The sequence below is a fragment of the Epargyreus clarus genome, unplaced genomic scaffold (genome assembly GCF_041222505.1).
Source record: "Epargyreus clarus isolate Ecla_fem2 unplaced genomic scaffold, WU_Ecla_fem_2.2 ptg000004l, whole genome shotgun sequence".
Lineage (NCBI taxonomy): Eukaryota > Metazoa > Arthropoda > Insecta > Lepidoptera > Hesperiidae > Epargyreus > Epargyreus clarus.
In genome coordinates this window covers 601,541-625,013 of record NW_027332212.1, presented here as the reverse complement: position 1 = coordinate 625,013, position 23,473 = coordinate 601,541, and the positions used below count along the sequence as shown (strand labels likewise).

General features: G+C 33.7%; 2 protein-coding genes across 3 annotated transcripts in view; one reads left to right on the top strand and one right to left on the bottom strand.

The window, feature by feature from the left end:
- LOC140757230 (metabotropic glutamate receptor 2-like) overlaps positions 1-23,473 on the bottom strand; it is a 233,859-nt gene that overhangs the window by 120,189 nt on the left and 90,197 nt on the right. The gene's annotated exons all lie outside the window — the stretch shown is intronic.
- Positions 20,705-21,478, top strand: LOC140757113 (3-oxoacyl-[acyl-carrier-protein] reductase FabG-like). Its single transcript, XM_073092649.1, has one exon. The coding sequence runs from the start codon at positions 20,723-20,725 to the stop codon at positions 21,476-21,478; it is 756 nt and encodes a 251-aa protein (XP_072948750.1). The 5' UTR covers positions 20,705-20,722.

The following is a 23,473-nucleotide window of genomic DNA, read 5'->3' as shown; positions in this document are numbered from 1 at the left end:
TTCCGTCGGCTTAATGTTACGAAATTAGTCCGGTCGTCCTCTCAGAAGACATTTGTTACTGTGTTGGAATTTGTTGAACAACTGCCTTAAGTTTCAATTTTTAGGGCAGAATAACTTGGACGAAACAAGGGATCTTCAGGAAATTTTATCAAGCAGAATTATAAGTTACGCAGATGGTTTCGATTTTAAGTGGAATATTATAATATTTTATGTTAGTAGAATTGAATTGTGGGTTGTATTTTAGCCTGACGTCAAAGGCAGATAATATATTCTAACTTAGAACAGATTCAATTATAGCGTGTGTGATTGTATTTAGGTATAACTACTATCCTATTTGGGTAGATAATGATAGATATGATAGATATTTCCGAAAAGCTGTTTGAAATTCTCTGATGTTGTATCGTGTATATTAATTTGTATGGAAAAATGTTGGGTACGAGGCAAAATAATTTTTTCATCTAATTAAACTACACTTGATGGAAATTTATGAGATAGGAAAATCTTTAACGATATGGATAAGCTATATTAACTGTAAAGATCGCTAAGAACAGTATTTATTTTAAACCACTATCAACGTAACTCAATTAAGATTTTTTGCTCAAGGAAATTGCAGAAAAACAAAACCTCAGCAAGATGACGAGAGACGTAAAACTAAGTACATTTTTAATTAAATTCTGCAGAAATCACGAGGCAAGTCCGCCGTTAGGGAGGAAATGCTCTAAAACCTCATTTGTTTTCAGACCCGCAGAAAATTTCCATCTGGGGTGAAATCGAAAAAATTGAATCAGAAACAATTTTGGGGCCCACAAATAATCACAAACTGCCTGCTAGGGGCTCCTCGCAATAAACGTTAGGATAGTCATTGCCAAATTTCCGCAATCTTTCCCTTGAAATAGAATGAAGACTGTAGATAAACATAAAGTAGCTTCGATTGTACTTTCGTACGGGGATTTCGGGTTAGATGTAATAAAACTGCTATAACATTCTAATGGTCAAATAGACTCCACACGCAATATACTTCCAACGCGAACTGTTAAATAGAAACGAAATAACTTAAAAGCAACAGGAGTGATAATTGGATTAATCGAAATTCCGCCGTCAGATGTATTGTATAAAGAAATGTAATGAATTTAAGCTAATTAAAACAGTTGTTAGTATATATTTTACTGACTAAGATCATAGTCAAAATGTGACGTAACATTTGATATATCGGATCGATGATTTACTCTTACTCGAATCTGTTTGTTTGAGTTTTCGTCAACTTATCAACAATTTCCATATTTATGTACAATGATGTAATTATAAATATAGTTTAATTATTAAAAAAAATTAATAGGCAGCACTGTGGTCGAATTATTAATAAACTCCAATTGACATATTCCTAATCTTAACCAGACATCAAATTATCCTTAACAAATGATTATTATCGTGCTAATGGACGGAGTAGAGCATTTTTAGGTTAGCTAGTATTTATATAAACTTAGGGTCTTATAAAAATACTATCTCCAGTCGTTTGACCTTTGCACAATAAGACGCCATATTAGAAAAAGTTTCCACTAAAAGTGTCGGCGATAATGAAAACATTGTCGACATAATGTCACCAGGATTTTCTTGATTTCAGCGTCCTTTTTAGTTTTGTTCGTTTGAACACGCCTCTTTCTCGTTTCATTAAGTACCCTATATTATTATATTTGTGCCCAAGGTTATGAGAATGTACTTACTATTATTATGCTCATAAAATAGAAGACAGTCATCAACGTATAGACTTGCGTATAGCTATGATGTTAGTGTAGGCCATAACTAATCTACAAAGTTTAAGGAATGGAATTTGATAGTTGGTAGAAGCAGTATAGTTTGAACAGGGTACAGGGTATATGGTTTAGGGAACAAAGGTACAATCACCATAGCTATTGTTAGTGTAAAGCGATTTTTCATTTCCCTGGACGGATGTGAATGGTAGCTGACTTACTTATGGAGCGACCAGAAAATTTCCAGTAAAACTAGTAAAATCTTATTTTACTAGTAACAACTTTATTATCATTTTCAATTTCGTTCAATATTATAAACCATACACAATTATTTAATACTAGCTGGACCCGGCAAACGTTGTGTTGCCATATAAATAAAAAATGAAGTGTGTCATCCATAAAAGATAGACATATGCTGTCGTGGGATGTTTTTTATATAATTTTAAGGAGAACATTTCCGTCATACATCATTTCTGTGTAGCTTTAACCATTAAGGTTTCACACGCGACGAAAGCTTAAAAAATGGAGTAACTTCTCCCGTTTTCCCAACAATCCCTTCACTGCTCTGCTCCTATTGATTGTAGCGTAATGAAAAGTATACTATAAGCAGCTAAGGAGTTTGAAAAATACTTTTACCAAGTTTCATTAAAATCCGTCGAGTAGTTTTTGTTTCTATAATGGTTATACGGACAGACAGACAGAGAGACAGACAGACCGACAGACAGACAGACAGACAGACAAAAAAATTACTGATTAAATTTTTGGCATCAGTAATCGATAGGGATCGCCCTAATCACCCCCTGATACTTATTTTGGAAATATATTTCATGTACAGAATTGACCTCTCTACAGATTTATTATAAGTATAGATTATAGGTCGCGCGCGCGCGCTCATCGCTTGAGCAGGCAATGTATTAGCTCCGTAACAATAAAATCTATAAGTGTCATAATAGTGAAAAGTACACAGTAAAACTTATACCACAATACAAATAAATAAACAAGTGATTAAGTTATAACATCAAACTTTATGCAGTGAAGTGATTTAAGTGATAAAGTAACAATTTTTGATTTCAATACCACAAGAAATTGCTAGAACTGTGTCGGCTGACTCATCGGATTGCTCCACTGCAATCGTTATTACCATATATGGTCACGAAAGTTAACATTACTCATTCTATACTTGAAGAAAATAACGCATCCATACCAGTATTTCGGACCTTAACGCAGCGATCGTCGTAGCCGAGCGGCAGTATACACACCTTGCGGACCTGTAGTCGTGCGTTCAAATCTCACCGACGCTTAATTTTTTTATTGTGTTATTTGGATTGGACTGAAGATCTTGTTTGACAGTCAAAGGATCGAATCTCGACAAGTCAACATTATTTGATTTTATTTTAATTTTATAAAAAACAAAAAAAAATATTTAAAAAAAAAAAAAAAAAATTGGACAGTGTAATAAATTATATAATAATAAGGAAAATGAATGAATCTAGCAACGTAACATTTAGAAAACAGAAAAAACTGATGTCGAAATCTTTAGATTCGCTAAATAATTCAGATACTTTAAATTCAACATGCTCAGATGACCTATTAGGAAAAAGTATTGATTTATCTACACATATACCTTCTAATATTATTGACGAAATGAAATCGGAAATGAATCTCCTCAAAAATAACTTACAATGTACGCAAAATGAGCTTGACAATATAATATTAGAGAATATAGAGCTTAAAAAACATATAACACAACTTAATCAAGAAATATCTTTACTAAAAAATATTTGTAGAAGTCCAATAACGACACTTCGAGTAAACTCTAATACCAGTCGTAAGAAAAGTGCTCGAAGACGTCTAACTGATAGCTTTCAGGAAAGTCCAAACATATCGAGTTGCGTTGATGAACCCCAATCAACAACATCTTATCAAGAACCAAATACCATACCAATTGAAACAGCTACTTCTCAAGCTACAAATAATCCAAAAACTGTACCCGATAATGACCAACCGATAACTGAAATACGGAAAAGCTACTCTACTATGATCTCACGCGACCAAAAGATTAATAATAAAAGCAGGAAGAATCTTGTTGGGAAAAATAATAAAAGAAGACTATTTATATTCGGCGGTAAACAGTGTTCTAATCTTTCGAATACGTTAATAAAATCAAGAGAAAACAGCCCCTATGAGCACTATAAGGTGACTTCATTTATTAAGCCAAACGCTTCAAGTGAAGAAATTTTGCTATCCTACAAACTATACGACATTAATAGTAATGATAGAGTCATATTATGCGTAGGCGAACATGATAGCAATCCAGTGAAAATTATGACTGAACTATGTGCAACTCTAAAACATCTGAATATGTGTCCCGTTATTATTTTAAAAGTTCGAAAAAATATGTATCTTAATGAAGTTATGTTAAATAATATGATAAAAACAATAAGTAGTCAATTTTGTAATTGTAAATTTTTAGATATTGAATACAATAATGACCTGAAAAGATATAATTATTATAACTTGTATGAATTGTGTAAAAAAATTAATTATGAATTAGACCAAATTGATTATAACTTAAAATTTCTACCATTTAGTAAAGATGCTCTCAAGTTATCACATACAGGGATAAGTGTAATGAAAAAATACACACGAAGTACCCAGACATCGCCCCAAAAAAAAGAATGTAACAGTTTTTTTCGGAACTACAAGTGTCGATGGAACCTATTTTAGAGTGATGCATCAAAATATTGCAGGCCTCTTAAGCAAATCCAACCTATTACAAATCTATCTTTTAGAATTGCGTAATATAGATAAAGATCCTGACATAATATGTTTAACGGAAACTTTTGTTGGGAAGGGTTTCGAAGATCTGATAAAAGTTCACGGTTACGATCTAGCGACATACTACCATAGATCAAATTCACAAAAAAGGGGTGGAGTATGTATACTAGTGAAAAATAAGCTTCCTAATATACCTTTGGAATGTATAGTATCACATGCCGTTGATTTTGACTTTGAATGTTGTGCTACTAATATAATACATCTAAATATTATTGTAATCTGTATATATAGAACACCAACATCAAATGTGTCATTATTTATCGAAAAATTAGACAATATATTAAGGAAATTAACATATAAAAACAATAAAAAAATTATTATTGCTGGGGACTTTAATATAAATACGCTTAATGTTAATAAAATTACATCAGAGTTCATTAATTTGATACAAAACTTTAAATTTATACTACACAACAATGAACCCACTAGGCAACATACATGTATAGATCATATAATAAGTAATATTATGGAGGCTAAGTGTGAATTATTACACCTTGGTCTTTCGGACCATAATACAGCGCAACTGTTAACCATTCCCACTACTTATAAACCTGAGTCAAAAACATTTCACTATATTTATAAAAAAGACTTATGTGACGAAAACATCAAAAAGTTTAAAAATTGCATAAAAAGTATCAGCTTTTTAGAGGTGTTTTTGGACAATAATCTTGACTCTTCATTCAATAACTTTCATGATCTCATAACACTGTTTTATAAGCTATGTTTTCCTACAATAAGACTGAAAATAACAAATCAGAAGACAAATAAATGGATAAGTAGAGGCCTTAGGATTAGCTGCAAAACCAAGAGATCGCTTTTATATGCATATTATGTCAATAAATCAAAATATAATAGGATTAAATATAAAAAATATTGTAAACTTTTAAAATGTTGCATAGATAAATCGCGAAAATTATATAACGATAAAATAATATTAAATTCAAAAAATAAATGTACTGCAGCATGGAAATTAATAAAACAGCAATCTGAAAAAACGACAGCTCTTGACAATGACTCGATAAAAGAAATAATCATTGATGGAAATAAAATTACAAATAAATATGACATTGCTAATGAATTTAATAAATATTACAGGAGCAATAAAGCTAATACAATTAGAAATACTCATACGATGAAAATAATGCACATAAATAATTCTATTTTTCTGAATCCCTGCAGTACTGATGAAGTTAAAAACATAATCTCGAATTTAAAGAATACAAATGCTGTAGGTTTTGACGACATTTCAACTAAGGTGGTAAAATCATGTGCTAATGAGCTAGCACCTGTACTGACCCATTTAATTAATCTTTCATTTACAAGTGGAACATTTCCAAAATTACTTAAGAAATCTATAATTAAACCAATATACAAAAAAGGAGATAAATCTTCAATCGATAATTATCGTCCTATAGCACTAATCTCGGTATTATCCAAAATATTTGAAATATCAATGCATAATCGAATTACTGATTTTATAACAAAACACAACGTATTATGTACTGAACAATTCGGCTTTCAGAAAGGCAAATCTACTACATCAGCTTGCTTTAACATTGTAAGTAAAATTATTAAAAATGTAGACGATAAAATACCTACGGTAGGAATATTTTTTGACATGAAAAAAGCTTTCGATTTTGTTTCACATGACTTATTATTAGGAAAATTAGAACACTATGGTATTAGAGGACCAGCCTTACAGTGGTTAATTACATACCTACACAATAGGGAAATATGTGTAGAAGTTAATGGTTTCCGTAAAAAAATGTATCATGAAAGATTTAGATCATGCTATATTACACAAAATGGATTTGGTGTACCGCAAGGCAGCGTTCTTGGTCCCCTCTTATTTATAATATATATCAATGACCTTCCTCAAACGACAAACGTTCCGTGCACACTATTTGCTGATGACATATCTGTTGTATTGACATGTAATAATAATTTGGATAATTTCGTAATTAATATTAATAAATCTATTGACAAAATAATTAAATGGCTTATGGATAATAATTTAGAAGTAAATTTGTCAAAAACTAAAATTATACAATTCTGCTCTAAAAAGAGTAAACGTGGAAATTTAAATTTAAATATAAACTACAATGGTCAATGCGTAGAAGAAGTGACAGAAACTACATTTCTCGGTATTAGGATAGACAAATACTGTTCATGGATACCGCACATAGATTCTGGAAGTAGCATGCTTTACTAGAGCTAATCAAAATTTATTTGTAAAGGCAAGTGATATATACCCTAGAAACTCTAGAAATCCAGACCGACTAGTACTTCCTAGAAAACCTAGAACAGCTTTCTATCACCGAAATTGTGTCGCTATGTGTGGAAGAATATTCAATGCTGTTCCTACGGACATAAAAGACTTGCCATTAACAAAATTCAAACATAGGCTAAGATTGTGGCTAATTGACAAATGTTTTTACAATGTGCAAGAATTTCTTGACATAAAATGATTAAATTATTCAGTATGTATTATTAAGTTTTATTAAATTAAAATTTTATTTTTGTATAAGTGGCTAAAAGTCTTGACATTGTAATTATAATGTATTCTAATTTATTAATTATGATATTTGTATGTATAATTTTATATTGAAATAATAATAATTGATCCTGTAATTTTATTAATAATTTTGTACGTCAGTGATGACAAAATGTATATGAAGCATTTTACAAAATAAATTTGATTTGATTTGATTTGATTTGATTAGAAATACTGAAATAAACGTTATCGTAATTTGATAGCAATATTTGCAAAAACCAAAAAATACCTAAGTTGTATTAAATTATATATTTAAATCAAATGCTTCCTTTCAGACAAAGGGCCTACGAATTTACCTATAAAATATTAACATAACGAGAAATAAATTTCTAGGGCAAAGTAGTTAGGCAACACAAATCAAGTAAAACGACTTGAAACTGTTAGCTCACGTAAACTATCCGAATTGTAAGCACTGAACATCACGCAAGCATTTGTAAGGAGATAATTGTAGGAATAATCAGACAAAATAAATGTTATAGTTTGTCTGTGAATGTGCTACCATTAAACCCTTTTGCATGACGGCGGATGGTAATGTTTTGACTCACTCCAATGCCCAAATGGTTCGAAGGATTTTGCACTTTTTGCATGATTGTAATGTTTTTCAAGTTTTATATGAATGGATGACCCATATTTTGACACGCCCCACAGCCCAAATGGTTCGAAGCATTTTAACATATTATCGACAATGTTTGCATGTTTGATGGGTGCCATGAAAACAAAATAGACCTGGCGAAAAGCAAAAATTCACATTGATTAATTAGAAATCTGCTTAGCCGGAAATCGAACCCAAAACCTACTGTGTGGTAACTGTCACGCGTTTCGGGTATCTTCGTGTAGATTTTTAAGTTACAACTGAAATCATTTATTCAATAACCTTACACGTAGACCCAAATAGGATCTTCTTACGTCCCTTATTAATAAATCATCAATTTATCCAATGTTTGCCTATCAAAGATCGAAATTCATAATGATAATTTCTGATGATGATTCATGATCATGTTTAATAGGTAGACATTTAATGACGGCAGTTAGTAGTATCGTATCGTAAATCCATAAAACAAATTTAAATTTGAACAAACTTTGAAGTCGAAATCCCTACTCCTGCAGTTACTGGGAAGACTTAAGCCAGTGCAGAAGTGTGATTTACATAGTCTCGGTATTTCCAGAGCAAATTCTATAATGTAATTCGGAATTTGGAAGCGTTCACTTCGAGAGTTTTGTGAGTACTTTTGGTAAACAGGGATGAAACTTTAAACATTAAACTGTATATTTACATTATTTTTTTCGATTTTGTTGATGAAATCTATATGGCTGAGAGTTCTGCAAATTATTTCGTAGAAGTGTGCGGCTACTAATGCACACTTGACCGATATGGTTAATTTTTAGAGGCGATTAATATCCAGCTATGGGACAATAATGTCATTGTAAACACATTAGTATCCCACTGCTGGGCACGAGTTTGCTCTCGAAGAGAGAGGAATTTAGGCCAGGTTGTCTAATTGCGCATTGAGCGACTTCACAGACCAAGTTTCCTCATCATGTTTAATTTCTATTACACAACATAACCTTTGTAAAATCGGAGCGTGCCTGGGCTTTGGAACCTTCAAACCCTCGGATCACAGTTTCAATCACTAGGCTTTTTCTGCTCGGGACAATAACGAGTCGATGATAAATAATATATCACAAATCAACTATATAAACTGTAATATGCGAGCGGGATGTAAACACAATATGTAGTGGAGCTCGCAATCTCCGAATACGGCACTAGCGCCCACTCCACTCGATTGCATTGCAAATGGCGAGCAAAACCTCACATTTCAGTACGCTACAAACACAGTACGCCACAAACTGTTTTTTTTTTAAGTGTCATCATCTGTTGCTGATGTCAACACGTTGAGTGATGGAAGTGATATTGTAGTCCCAGTCTTTTCAGTGGAAATATTTGTTTGGAAAAGTTTTGAAGATTACAGTTACCTTTGTGATTTGACTGCAGTGGTGGTCTGCTACACATGCCATCGTGCCTTTTGCCTTTTGAAATCGAAATTAAGCACTGTTGTGCACTGGTTTTGAAGAGTGTAAAACGATATTCACGAAAATTACATATGACTAGTATAGAAGATTAGTATGAATGAAACAAGGGTTTGGTGGAATTAGAGCACGTGCGAGGAACATTATTAGAAACACCGATGAGAATTTTATGACAGACTGTTTGAAAGAAATGACACTGAAGAAAATTATACGTATAAACCTTCGGGCGCACTCTTTCATATTCGAAAACACATTCACACATTCAAACCTATAGTAAACATACTTTAGAAGGTGGTAGAAACCTTTGTGGTTCGACTCCGGCGGCACCACCGCCACACCTATTTCTGCCTTATACAGCAGTGTTAAGCGCTGCTGTGTTCTGGTTTGAAGAGTGTGGTAAGGGAGACATACTTTTCCGAGGCATTTCAGCTAGGTCCTCAGGAGTGGCGGCGCTTCTGTTGCCTCAGGTAGGAATATCTAATCCTATCTGGGGTTGATTACAGATGTCCATGGGCGGCAGTAGCCACTTACCATCAGGTGGACTGCATGCTCGTCTGCTACTTCAATATTATTAAAAAAACTAAATAAACCAACATATGAATAAAATACATAAACCAATACTTATTAAAATACACAGTGCGTCGCCTACAACTAGGTTAGCTTGTTCCTTCCGAACGTTGGTCGAAAAGACGATTCAACTTTATCGCACCCCATCATTATTTCATAATGAAACTTCGATCTAAGTTTAGTTCTGAAGCTTAGATTGAAGCAAGAATTATTACAAACACACTCATGAATAAGACGCAATATAGGAACGAAAATAAAAAACGGATTTAAGCGATTTCAAACCAATAAATTGCTTAGTTCTCGTAACAATCCCGAATGCTTGCACTTCGCTTCACAGGATTCGATTGCATATGAAATGCCAGACGAATCCTCTTTGGCGTTACAGCTAACGTTGTATGTCGTTCAATACAAACCGTCTACAGACTCATACAGTATGTAAACGATCATTTGTTGCTGACGTTAACATGGTTAGAAAAAGATCTATTTTAATGGAAACAATATGAGGTGCGTTTTGAAATAAGGGGTCTCTTATTTTCCCGGTTTTAAAATGACAAATTGAACTAGAAGCAAGTTGTTTATGTCCCAAAATAAGGGGTAACTTCGAAAAATAACATAGGTATCTGTGAGGATTTTTCATATCTTAGCAAGATGCTTGTCAATAAGTGATTTTTTATTTTAATTTGTTAAATTCAAGATGTTATAGAGATTTAAATCGTAGAACACCTGATCATATGTTTATTAGGATTTTAATTGATATTATTTTTTTGGATAAGAGCTTAATTTAAATCAAACGTTATTCCTATTGGAAATAACATTTCCCGTAGATAGAATCAACATCATCATCAATTATCAACAACCCATTACTGTCCCACTGCTGGGCACGAGTCTCCTCTCAGAATGAGATGGCCTAATCGGCCATAGTCCACCGCGCTGGCCAAGTGCGTATTGGTAGACTTCACATACCTTTGAGTTTTTTTTTTATAAATCTCTCAGGTATGCAGGTTTCCTCACGATGTTTTCCTTCACCGTTTAGCAAGTGATAATTATTTTCTAATGCGCATATAACTTATTAGAGGTGCGTGCCTGGGATTTGAACCTGGGACCCCTCGATCGAGAGGCCTATCACTGCGTAGATAGAATCACAATGACAAAACCCGAGGTAAATTTAAAATTCAAATAAAAAAATCTGAACATGGCGAACCACGTGTGTCCGAACCGAACATAAATTGCTTAGAGACCTCACAACAACCTGCACAACGCCACTCCACCTGATTGCATTTGAAATGGCAAGCATAACCTCTATACCGTGGTCCGTGGTGAATAGTGGGAACATGTTCAATACAAAGTTCAATACAAACTTTGTTCAATACAAAGATCCCAGTATGCCCTTTTTCTGTGGCAATACCACACCTCGTGTCTATATACTTAATTATGTATTTTCAAATCATCATATAAAATACCATAACTTTTAATGGTTTTCGCACATTCTCTGATTTTATGTACCTAAACCTTTTTATATGCCACTGCTCGACATAATTCTGTTCCCACACCTGGAGAAGAATAAGAGTGATTATAATCGAAATCACAGAACCAGATAAAATGTAGTCACTAGCGGTCATCCGTACAACCGCAGACGCTCGACGTTGCTCAACTGTACCCGGGGGGCGCTTACTCGTACAACAAATGAAACCAACAAGTGAAAAGCAATAAAAGTTGAAAAGACGAAACAGCAAGTCGAGATATCGCCACTGAGGCAGAAGAAACCCGAGCTCCGTGCGATTGCACACTCCAGGCGATTTTCAGCAATCCCAGCGTCCAATGATGACCTAAATAAATAACAAACCTGTAGAAAATGCAGTCACTAGCGGTCATTCATACTACTACTTACCGGCGACCCCTTAGACTACAAATTTAGAGTTGTTGCAGGGCGCTTCGCTTTCTCACTACTTTTATTCTGTGCTACTTCAATATAAAAGAAATCAACAAGTGAAAAGTAATAAAACCTGCAAAGACGACACAACAAGTCGAGATGGCGCCACTGATGCGGAGCAGGAAACCCGAGCGCCGTGTGATTGCACATTTCAGGCGATTTTCAGCAATCCGCAGTCATGTTTACGATTCGCGAATATTGCCGTAACTATTCAACTGAAAAGTTTTTCAGATCGTGTAAAATACCTGTGTTTTATTGCGAAACATCAGATACATAATACCATATCGGAGTGTAACAATTTTGTAATCTTTTGACTTTGTTGTGCGTATATGATATCTATGTATTAGCTTTAAAATATTAGTGCATTAACACTTTGTCTATTATCCTTGCTATTTAGAAGCCATTGGCTTTGCTTAGCCTGACACTGAACCCAGGATATTGTCTCCACTCTCTCTACGTCCCTAGCAGATGTAGATAAATAAAATGAGAGAGATTTTATATGTGTACAAAAAATAAACAATAGCATGTACCTTACGTTTGATTAAATTTTCCATCCCTTGAAACACGAGTGACCTCGCTGACAATGTTTTAATCTCGTGCCTGACGTTACAGCTACAAGGGCTAATCAAACAGCAAAATGCAAGCTTACAATACGACTTTTCCTATTTTCATTTCTTTTTGGCTTTCCAAAATAGCGTTTTTCGGTTCAAACAAACTATGGGACGACTGACCCGGGAAAATTCCAGCGATACTGTTTTTGTTCTTTGCCGGGGTTAAATTTTTACTAGCCAGTAAAATATGAAACTTTAACTTACTTTAATTACTACGAAACTCATTAAGATGTGATCTCAATTAGATATCTTGCACTTCTTTTATGGCTTTTTTTGATTACTTTTTAATCTCCGAAGTAACTTAGAGTCTTATCTTAAATAGAAAATAAATCTTATTATTATATTAAGTATCTTTGATTGTCCTTAGAAGTCTAGTGGTCATCGGCCTCTCTTAGAAAATAGAGCTTCATTATTTATTACTTATCAAAGTTTATTACTGTTATAGTCCGCGTACAACTGCTAGTCCGCTCTGAATATAGAAATGAATCGCGTCGGCGTAGAATATTGTATGACTACACCTGCTCGCAACAACTTCAGTGCGGACTAGCAGTTTGGGGCGGACTATACAAGATAACATTAACATAGGGCAAATAATTTAAGAACACAGCAACTATTATTAACAAGAAATAAAAGATAATATAATTTATGAAATGTAGCCATGTCACGAAAATGTGATGTTTTCTATATATGAGCAGTGTTAAATTCTGTTGTTTTCTGGTTTTGGTTAAAGATCTACAATGATCTACACAGTAACTATGTATATTACATCATTATTGATGTTAAATCGACTAGACGCTGTTGACAAATACCCAGTACAAATAAGAGAATCGATAGCAAGTTGAAGGCAAACACAGCTTACCTTGCGTCATTATCATCGCACACAAATCCAAATATTATCGGACGGCGTTGTGTAAATAACTCTTACTAGCTAAATACAACGCTTTGATATAGCTTAGTTTGCTATGAATTATTATGGAAGTAAAACATAATGTAATGGTTTAAAAGTATGGTAAGGGAGACATACATTCCCGAGGCGTTCCAACTTAGTTCACGGGAGTAGCAATGCATCTGTGGCCCACATCAAGTAGGCCTCGAACCTTATCTGAGGTTGATTACAGAAGTCCGTAGGCAGCAGTTGCCAAATGGCCACCATGGCTCATGCTCGTTTGTTAATGCTATTTCTTAAAAAAAACCTTTCATCATAGGTCACCGGAATTCGTAGCTAAGACCTTAGGGAATTGGGTGCCTTCACAAATATTGCAACTTAAAAATATAGTGAGAAAACCTGTTACACCTACTTGACTTTTATTCCAATTTAAAACCTAACTTTTATTGTTCTACATTTCATAGATATCAAAGCCTGAATAAAATAAGCCAAACGCAATCCTATTAATGCATTGACATTCTAATGTCGTCATTTGAAAACAGAATTATGTAAATTAGTTCAAGCGAACAATATTTAGTTGTTCAATATCAACTAACAAAATGTATGTGTATTTATGAGTAGTCACATATAAACTCACGTCCGTATAAATACAAATGTTCTGATTAATAAAAATAGTGTACGTAGTCCCACGCCAATTAATACATAAATCTAAATATATATAACTCAAAGGTGACTGACTGACATAGTGATTTATCAACGCACAGCCCAAACCACTGGACGGATCGGCCTAAAATTTGGCATGCAGGTAGATGTTATGACGTAGGCATCCGCTAAGAAAGAATTTTGATCAGTTCTACCCCCAAGGGGATAAAATAGGGGATGAAAATATTACTTCGTAACGCGAGCGGAGCCGCGGGCAAAAGTGAGCATAAAATGACACAGGCCAAAAGTATGACGTCAAATGGATATATGTATATAATTGATATATAAAATATACACAAATATACCTATTGAACAAATTTCTCCACATTGGGCGCACACAGAACTAGAATCAAAACATAAAACGGCAAACAGACCGGAATATCCACATTGATGTTTTTGCGAAAAAGAATTTTGGGGTCCAGCTCCAGCTTCTACATATAAATCGTCGATATGTTGCTACGTATTGTACGTATGTTCGCAGATATTGGTTTGTGTCGCAGATGCCTACAAATAGCCTCATACATTATTTAGCGACCGTCTGCAACTTCAATGGTGTGGAAAATAGGAACAGAACTTACTTTCCTGATATGGAGAAGCGTCTCCAAGACACTCGTCCGCCGGGAGAGGATACAGCCTTCCATTTCATTAACATAACTCTGCTTAGAGTCAATTTGTATATATATGATAGTGGAAGTCTGTGTGGTTCAAATACGGTGGCACCGCCGTCACACCTATTTCTGCTTTATTTTCAGCTGATGTGTTGTCGTTTGAGGAATGTAGAAAGACATTAAGGAATGTATTTAAAGAGGTTAATTAAATAGTTAATTGTATCAGGCATTACTTTGCGGTAATCCATGCTATTAAGTTAAGATTAAAACTACTTCGCAATAATCCGCTATAAATGTGTATGATGGTATATATTTTAAACCATGCAGTATGTAACATCCTCCCTCCTACAAAGGATGCGTGCAGATGCAAAAAATTAAAAATATATGCCACCATATATACATACACCAACACGTGTTTTGCTCCAAAACGGAGTATCATCAGGGTAAGTTGACTCTACGACGGTTAATCGTTAAGTTTTCAATATGTGCTAGAAGGAAATCTGTTATAGTTTTCCTAAAAAATTACCGCTGATGTTGCTAACAGATTTCCATACTGAATGTAGGCTGAAGTGACGGCTAAACGAACAGTATGCCTCCCTTTGTGCATAAAGGATTAAATATAGCAATAGCTTTTTTCGGCCAAATTATTATACAGTTACTGTCTGTTGTACTACAGCGAAGTCTGTTATATCTAAACCCGGTCACGGGCTTCTACGAGTCAATTAATAGATAGCCATCTTTCTATTAATTGAAAAAATAAATTGACTAGTCTATAATAGTAATATCATATTTTTTTTTCATAACAAAATATCTCGTTAAAAATATAAAATCGACTTAAAAGTAATATTTTCGTTAGTCATCTGCTTACAAAGTCCTTTTTTGTCGAGTTAATTACCGTAGTAAAACTGACGGCAAATTGGGCGTCCAATTAACGATCACTAGTTAGATAAGCAAGAACCGTTTAATTTTCTCTTCGGTGCAAAATTTTCATTTTAGCATCAATAAAGATGTTTTGTGGTATCTTCTTGTTTCTTGTTTCTTGTTCATCAAATATAACAGAATTTAGAAACAGTGATTTTATATTAAAATGATTATTTTATCGAAATAATATTTATTATTTTAACGCTAAAAAGTTTTCCCAGTTTAGAACAAGGGTTGACGACAAGCATAGAATGAGGATATGTTGTTAAGAAAATAAATAAAAATAATTTGACATCTTCAAATCATAAAAACAGGCTCCTTCATTCATTTCTTCAAATTTCACAATTTTAGTTAAGGAGAGGAAAGAATTTTGTATTTCTTAAGTGTGAGATGAGTTAGGACAAACTTGCGGAAATAGGGTCGCACACCGAATTATGTCCGGAATTTCCGAATTTTGTGGAACCTGTCTATCGTGGGTCAAAGGTAAGCAAACCACCGGGCCGCGGTAAGCATGGTTTTTCAAAGGATTTGGCAGTTTTACAGGTTGATGGGCTGTTGAATGGCATACAATATTTTATTAACGAGACCAGATATTTTATCGCATAGACTTTGGTCTTCTCGTTTAAAGAGGTTGATTTGCCGAAATATTCTTAACATTTATTTGAAGAATAAAAAAGTATTCTAATTGGTTTTATAAATAATTTATGTTGTTGTTTAAATTCGAGGAATAAATGGTCTATTTATCTATCTATTACTTTACGGTAATCTTCTTCTTTATAAAATACTGTGTAAATTTATATCTGTGAACCTAGATATTTTTGTTAATAAAGCATTTTGATAATTATGTACATACGTTGTCTGAAAATGTTTAAAAGTATTTCGATAACAATAAATCAAACTGTTGTCAACCTCTCTGATAGGTCTTAATGATACAATCGTATACCATAGCCCATATACCTTTTTTGTTTACGAGGGGGAGACCGTCAAAAGGTATCGACGACGTGACGACGTGGGAGTTTCACCGGGTTATGTGGAATTGTAGCCCATGTACCCACTGTTGTTACCGGATATTCATAAAAAATGAAAATAGTACACATTACGATTCAAATATAAGTTGAGTGTAAATATAATAAAGATGTTGAAAATTTTATTAAATATTTTACTAAAATTTTCAACAAATCCGCATAATACCCCACAGCAGCGTAGTCTCTCCGCTACTTGTATTTTACTATTTTCCTTGCAGCTTCGCGGAATATCGTATTTGCACTTGACAGGTTAATAAAGTACCAAAGAATACATAGAATGCATAATATTTATCTAAAGAAACTAGATATTTTTATGTTAAATTTCAAGTAGTAAAAATTATAATTGTTATACATGGGCTGAACAATTTGGTGAATAGATTACATACTAAATTTTATATATTAGAAAATCTTTTTTGTAAGGATTCTGTTCCTATCTGGGACTTTGGACTTATGCACTTTAGACTTATCTTCAAGGGGATTGCTCGTGTGCAACATTTAATTGTGTTTGATTATGTATTTAGGTTTTCTTGCTAATAACATCAGAAGAGATTTGTAAGTCAGTATATTTCAAACTACTGATTGGGACGTCCTCGTTTAACGATAATTCTAGACTAAAGTTCCAAGTTCTTTGAAGTAACATAAAATATCGTTAAATTTCCAGCTCATGAAGCGATATGACGCAAGTGGGACGCATGCGGACACAATCCCACGCGATAAGAAAAATACCCGATGTGGTAAGGAATTGCTTTCCTGAAGCGTTTTAACTTAGTCATAAGTAACGTAACTGTGACAAACCGTGAGGTCACACTTAATAAACCTCCCTTAATATAATCTTTATACATTAAACATTTCCAAAGATACGAAATTTCTTTGAAATATTAAAGAAATTTACTCAGTTTAAATCAAATTACCAGAGCTTTAAGTAACTCTATTGGATTTTCTCACTTTAATTTTGACTAGTTATGTATTAATATAAAATCCTATTCGTTTATTCTGAAGTAATATTCCAATATGCTGCATCTTCGGCTCCGTTCAATATTACCCGATATTAAAAAAGTCTCCAATCCGCCGTAGATAAGCCGATTTGTATCTTTTTCAGAAATACGTGGTGTATTAAAAGTCTATGTAGGTTGAGATTATTCATTATTCTGTTCAACATTCTACATATTATTGGAACTTGAGATGTATTCATATGTTGATATGATTTTCCTTGTGTAAGGATTAAACACGATCGCATAAGGAACGAATATTTAGTTAAGACGTCTGTAACTAACTGATGAAAAGATAATTTAAAAATTTAAAGACTGTTTTATTAAAATATGTCTCTAAAATTTTAATATAAACTCTCTCAATACATTTTAAAATTAGAATTACCACGAAGAAAAATCGAAAATCTAATTCATGACGGTTAATAATTTTTAATTTTGAACTTAATTCGTTATAAGTCTAAATTCAATACCTTATTAAAGTCTTATCTTCACGAAACTTAATTTTGAAACTAATTTATTTCTTAAATACCTATACATAAATAGATTGTTCACGAAATCTTCTAAAGCTGATTTTCACCGGTTCGATGGTCAATTTATTTATCTACATTCCGAAGCAGATCTAATGGAAACTTTGATCAAGAACTTGGTTTGAGCAGTCTGTCGGCTTGGAAATTAGTTAGGGATTATAATTGGCGTTAAGTACGGATTTAGTTGTAGTAGACATCATTGATCGTTTATTGGAACTTAGTGTCTAACTGGACTAGGGGATAACGTATGTAAGAATGTTTATTTATTGTACAATATATTTATGTACAAATAATTGACATTGTATTCATTTTTATAGAGAACACAAATGTATTAATAGAATTTGTCACAAATATTTCAGGAACATTACATTGTCATAGAGTTAGAACTTTTTTGTTTTTATGTTAGGAACGTTACGACACGGCAATGTTTTGACTCTTACTTATATAACTTAAAGGGCAACTTATTTATTTAAAAACATAAGGATGAAACTTTACAAATGGAAGCTTATATATGTACACAACACAAATTTAAAGATGCCAGTACGAATTCGATATGTCGTTTTACTGTCGACGATAGTTGGCGTTGGCTACGGCATGCCGGTGTCGTGCCGTGTCAGTGAGCCAGCGCGCAGTACAATTTTATAGAGTTAAGCGTCCACTGATATCGTTGTCGTGCCGTATTGTTGTCGTACCGTGTGGTTGTCGTCCGTGAAGAAGAGCCCATCATGGTATCCAGCTAAGATTTTAATTACACCGCTGCGAGCGATGCTCCGCAAAACCTGAATATGAGCTTGACGAGATACTTGACACCGATTCGAACATTTGTATTGTAGAAGCGAGCATTGGACTTTTTTGTAGTGAACTATCTTATACAAAAGGGATTTTTACGAAGTTTGTAAGAAGTCTGAACGATTTTGGCTGTTTCATGTTTGTTATTTATGTGTAAGGGAGCTGATACACGAGCGTCAGTTTATGTGGACGACCGTCAGTAAACGTTTTCGCGTGTCGTAAACGACCATAGCCGAATAATTGTTGTTCATGTTTAAGTGTGAATATCGCTCGTGTGATACCTTCCTTGGATTCATTGACGTTGGATCTAGCACGTAATGCAAAAAATGCATGAAATAAATAATTTAAAAATAATTGGATAGGTATTGGATAAAACAACCATTATTGTACAAAGATCATTATGGGATGTTTGGAAAACTCCAATTAGTATTACATATGATAAAATTGTATGTCCCGTATTGTTTTCATTTTTGCGGTGAATATTCTGATAATTTATTTCCACGAAAGAACGTCATTAATAATTATACGGATTGTTGCTTCGGCAGAGTTGTACAAGTCAATTTTAATGATTCCCTATATCTTTTCTTCCTGGTAAAGTATGTCTCCCTTAACACGCCCGTTAAACCAGAACACAGCAGCGCTTAACGATGCTGTTATGAGGCAGAAATAGGTGTGGCGGTGGTGCCGCCGGAGTCGAAACACAAAGGGTTCTACCACCTTTGTTACATTACATCACAGTGAGTAAGAATTTCACGATAACTACGTGACAATACTTGACGTAAGCCTGGCTTTTTGGTTTTGTTTCTCGTGTCTTGTCAAGTGCTGCTCTGTCTGACGTTATATTCATTTTTGAAATACCTTGTGACCTAGACTTGGGCGCCGTGTGCCATTCACAGATTTTTTTTTATATAACTTGGCTAAAACCTGACGTAATTCCAGTAACCGACGTATTTCCAGTATAAACTATCGTGGGTATTGTTATTAGAGGCGTTTTGGAACCTACTTTTTATTAAGGACGAACAATTTCATCCAGTACTGTTTCATTTTTACTACCGCCCAATATTGAATGATATTAATGTAATTATTTTTTTATATTCTACATATAAGAATTTAAGTATGTCACTTCTTTTATTAAATTAAATATATTAAAAACTATTCGCATATTTTGTTATGTAACAAATTATTTCACTTAATGTCTAGTCTTGTTTTGTTACAGCTAACATAATGTTTTTAAAGTTAAAACTTGGAACAGTTCGAGTTTTGTAACATAAAACATAATGTTTTTAAAGTTAAAACTTGTAAATTTCTTCAAAAACACGTGTACGAAGCAACGTGTTCTCTTTTCATCCTATTTGTCGGGATTCGTTTTATTTCCCGTGCAGTGACAAGTGGCGTCCAACGAGCGCTTTAGTGACGTCTGGATACATTTTACTTTGGTACGGATTTATATTGCGAACTTTTCTATAAAGATTTTGATGAAATATATAATTTAAATCAAGTATAATAAAATTAACTGGCTGACAATGAGGCTGTTTTTAGCTATACATATTAACCATATCCGAACAATACATTAATATATCTGAATAAAACAAACGATTCTGGGATTAAAATATTTCTTTCATTTTATTTATTACTTGTAATTATTATAAAGTATCTAGAAAGTATTAAAGCAAGTACCTACTTGTAAATTAGGCGCTTAAAATTTATAGCAGTTGTGTTAAACTGAAATCAGATATTGACCTTTATTATTAAGTTAGAAAAATAAAAAAAATATCGTTTATTGTCACACGATATCAAACACTACTTAACTTAACTACTTAAGCAATTTTATTTTTCATATCTTGGCTGTCAACTTGTTATATCATAAACATAGATAATGTTACGAATTGATAACATCTGTTTGGGATGTGATCTTTTGTTATATAAGCCCCGTATTTTCGATATTTGCAGTAGTATAAACGAACAAACGTAACTAAAATATTCTCACAAGAATAAAGCAATGAGTTTCACAAATAAAGTGGTAATTGTGACGGGAGGCAGTGCGGGTATTGGAGCGACTACTGCTGTTAATTTCGCGAGAGAGGGCGCCAAAGTCGTAATCGTAGGGAGAAATGAGGAGAAATTAAGGAAAGTTGCTGACAATTGCCTACAAATAAACCCACATTGTCATATCGTTAAAGCAGACATTACAGACGAAGATGAAGCAAAACGTGTCATAGAGGAAACGATTGGGAAGTATGGAAAGTTGGACATACTCGTAAATAATGCAGGAATTATTCGGGAAGGCAGCATTCTGGATGGGAAATTATTGAAAGTTTTCGATGAAGTTATGAATACTAATCTCAAATCGATCGTCGTTCTGACTTGTGTAGCCGCTCCGTATCTTATTAAAACGAAAGGTAATATCATAAATATTTCCAGTATAGCTGGAACAAGAGTGAGATCTCCACGTTTCACAGCATACAGTACTTCAAAGGCAGCTCTTGATATGCTAACTCGTGCGACTGCATTGGAGATGGGACCTCACGGTGTCCGAGTCAATTCTGTAAGTCCTGGACCTGTTAAAACGGAAATAATTAAATCCGGTGGAATCAATGAAAATATTGAAGATTTAAAAACTTCAACAACGCTCGGCCGAATAAGCGATACCCAAGAAGTGGCTGACTTAATTCTATATCTCGCCAGTGATAAGGCCAAGGGCGTCACCGGCTCGAATTACATCTGCGATAACGGCAGCCTTTTGTACAGACCATAATATTTGGTTGTTTTTAAATTGTATTTCTGATTTTTTTATCTTGTATGACTAGATTCGTGTAATTTTCAATAAATTATATTTTGTCGTTTTATTGTATTGTTATATTACGTATATTTATTATTATGGCAATATAAATTATTTTGCAACCAGCAAAAAAAAATCGATTTCCCTCCTTACTGATAGTCCCAAACTAGGATTTCCTGTATTGAAGGTAGGATGGAAACAAACGAACATGTGTGTAGAAGTATCTAGATAAGTATACGAGTAGAACAGAAATATAATTTATCATTCTATCGTCAGTCTAGCCGGGGATTGAACCCATAATCCTCTGCGTTTGAGATCGTTACAGTATCTACAATCATTCACTATGCAGTATATACTCGTAAGTATAAGTATAGTGCAGTATTCACAGTACAGTTATCTTTCTTTTCAATACCATTGAGTATATAACTGGATATAACTTTTAATTACTGTTCCATTCATAAAGCCAAGCGCTTTTTATTCATCCGAATAATTAACTAAAGCTAGTGCTGAACGCAGACAAAGATGACCGTCAAGGGATTCATCCCCAATATTCCTTTCAAATAACGATGATTGGTAGCGAATTGAATACACCAGATCGAACGACCCAATTCTGTGCCTATCGAGGGAGAAAAAACGGCTTAAGCGATGAGACTGGACATTTAATATTCCAAGATAATCTTGAAAGTAATTTATATCCACTGCTTAAATATTAATTTGTGCTATGGCCATATTATATTTGTAATTAATACGTATTTTAGGAGCATTGTGGGTCGAAATTAGTGAATGGATTATGGCACATGAGTTAAAACTCTTAATAAAATCTGAGAACGGTGATAGAATCAGTATAGTTCGGCTAGGAAGTACCACCGCAACATCTATTTCTATCGTGAAACAATTCTCGCGTTCAGTAGAAGGGCGTGCCAGGTGACTTATACATGAGGCGACCATGTTAGTAGTTTTAGTAAAATCCCTGTTTCGCATGAAATTAATTTAAATTCCATATTTTCCATATTCAATTTATTGCTACACCTCATTCATGCGTTCATGTGTTCCTAGAATTGTAAATAATTATAGAACAATTATAAAACTAACCATGATTGCAATATTGAGTATTGAATTAGCCGCTTACCATCAAGTAGACTACGCCACGTGAGAATTCATTTAACATTAGATTCGTTTAAATTTAGAAACATCTAATGAGGACCTCACAGATGTTTGGGTAACAGTAGCTTTATTCAAAGCGTCTCCCCTCGACTCTTAAATATTAACTTTGAAGTCAAAATCATCTGCGCTGGAAACGGATGCGCTAGCAATATCAACAAATCAAATTAATAACTTCCGTCTCGAAGGTAAAAGTTAAAAAGACGTTTGCTAAGATTTCGAAATAATTTTGTTTAATTTGCAGATGAGATCTTCCTCGGAAATCTTTGATATAAGATATTATATATGTAGCGGTAAATATATATCGAAAATAGTTCTTGAACAAAGCAGTTTAGGTATTTATTAGACCCCTGACGCTGAGTCTCGGGTTTTGCTAAATTGCGTACAGACTGTTTTTTCTGACAGACAGACAGATGACTCATGATGACTTACACCACGTGATTATGACTTTATTCAGCTTTATAATTATGACATTTCGAATTCAGTCCGCATTTTTTATTTATTTTCATTCGGTAGCAATGTTAATTGATTATATTTTGCACGTCATGTGTGTGTGTGTATCCCGCACCCAACATTTTGTGAATAAATCACGTGAAAGACTGTTTATTAATTTTTATATTTTATGGTTTTATTGGATGGATGCGTCTCGTTTCGTAAAATGATTTTGTTATTTTAATTACATTTGTACGTTAATTTACCATGCGTTAAATGTTGATTTTAAACCGCTTATAATGTTTTGCATTATGTTATGGGACCATACATTGCTATAAAATAAGAGCATTGGGCAAAAACAACATTGAGAGCAAAGAC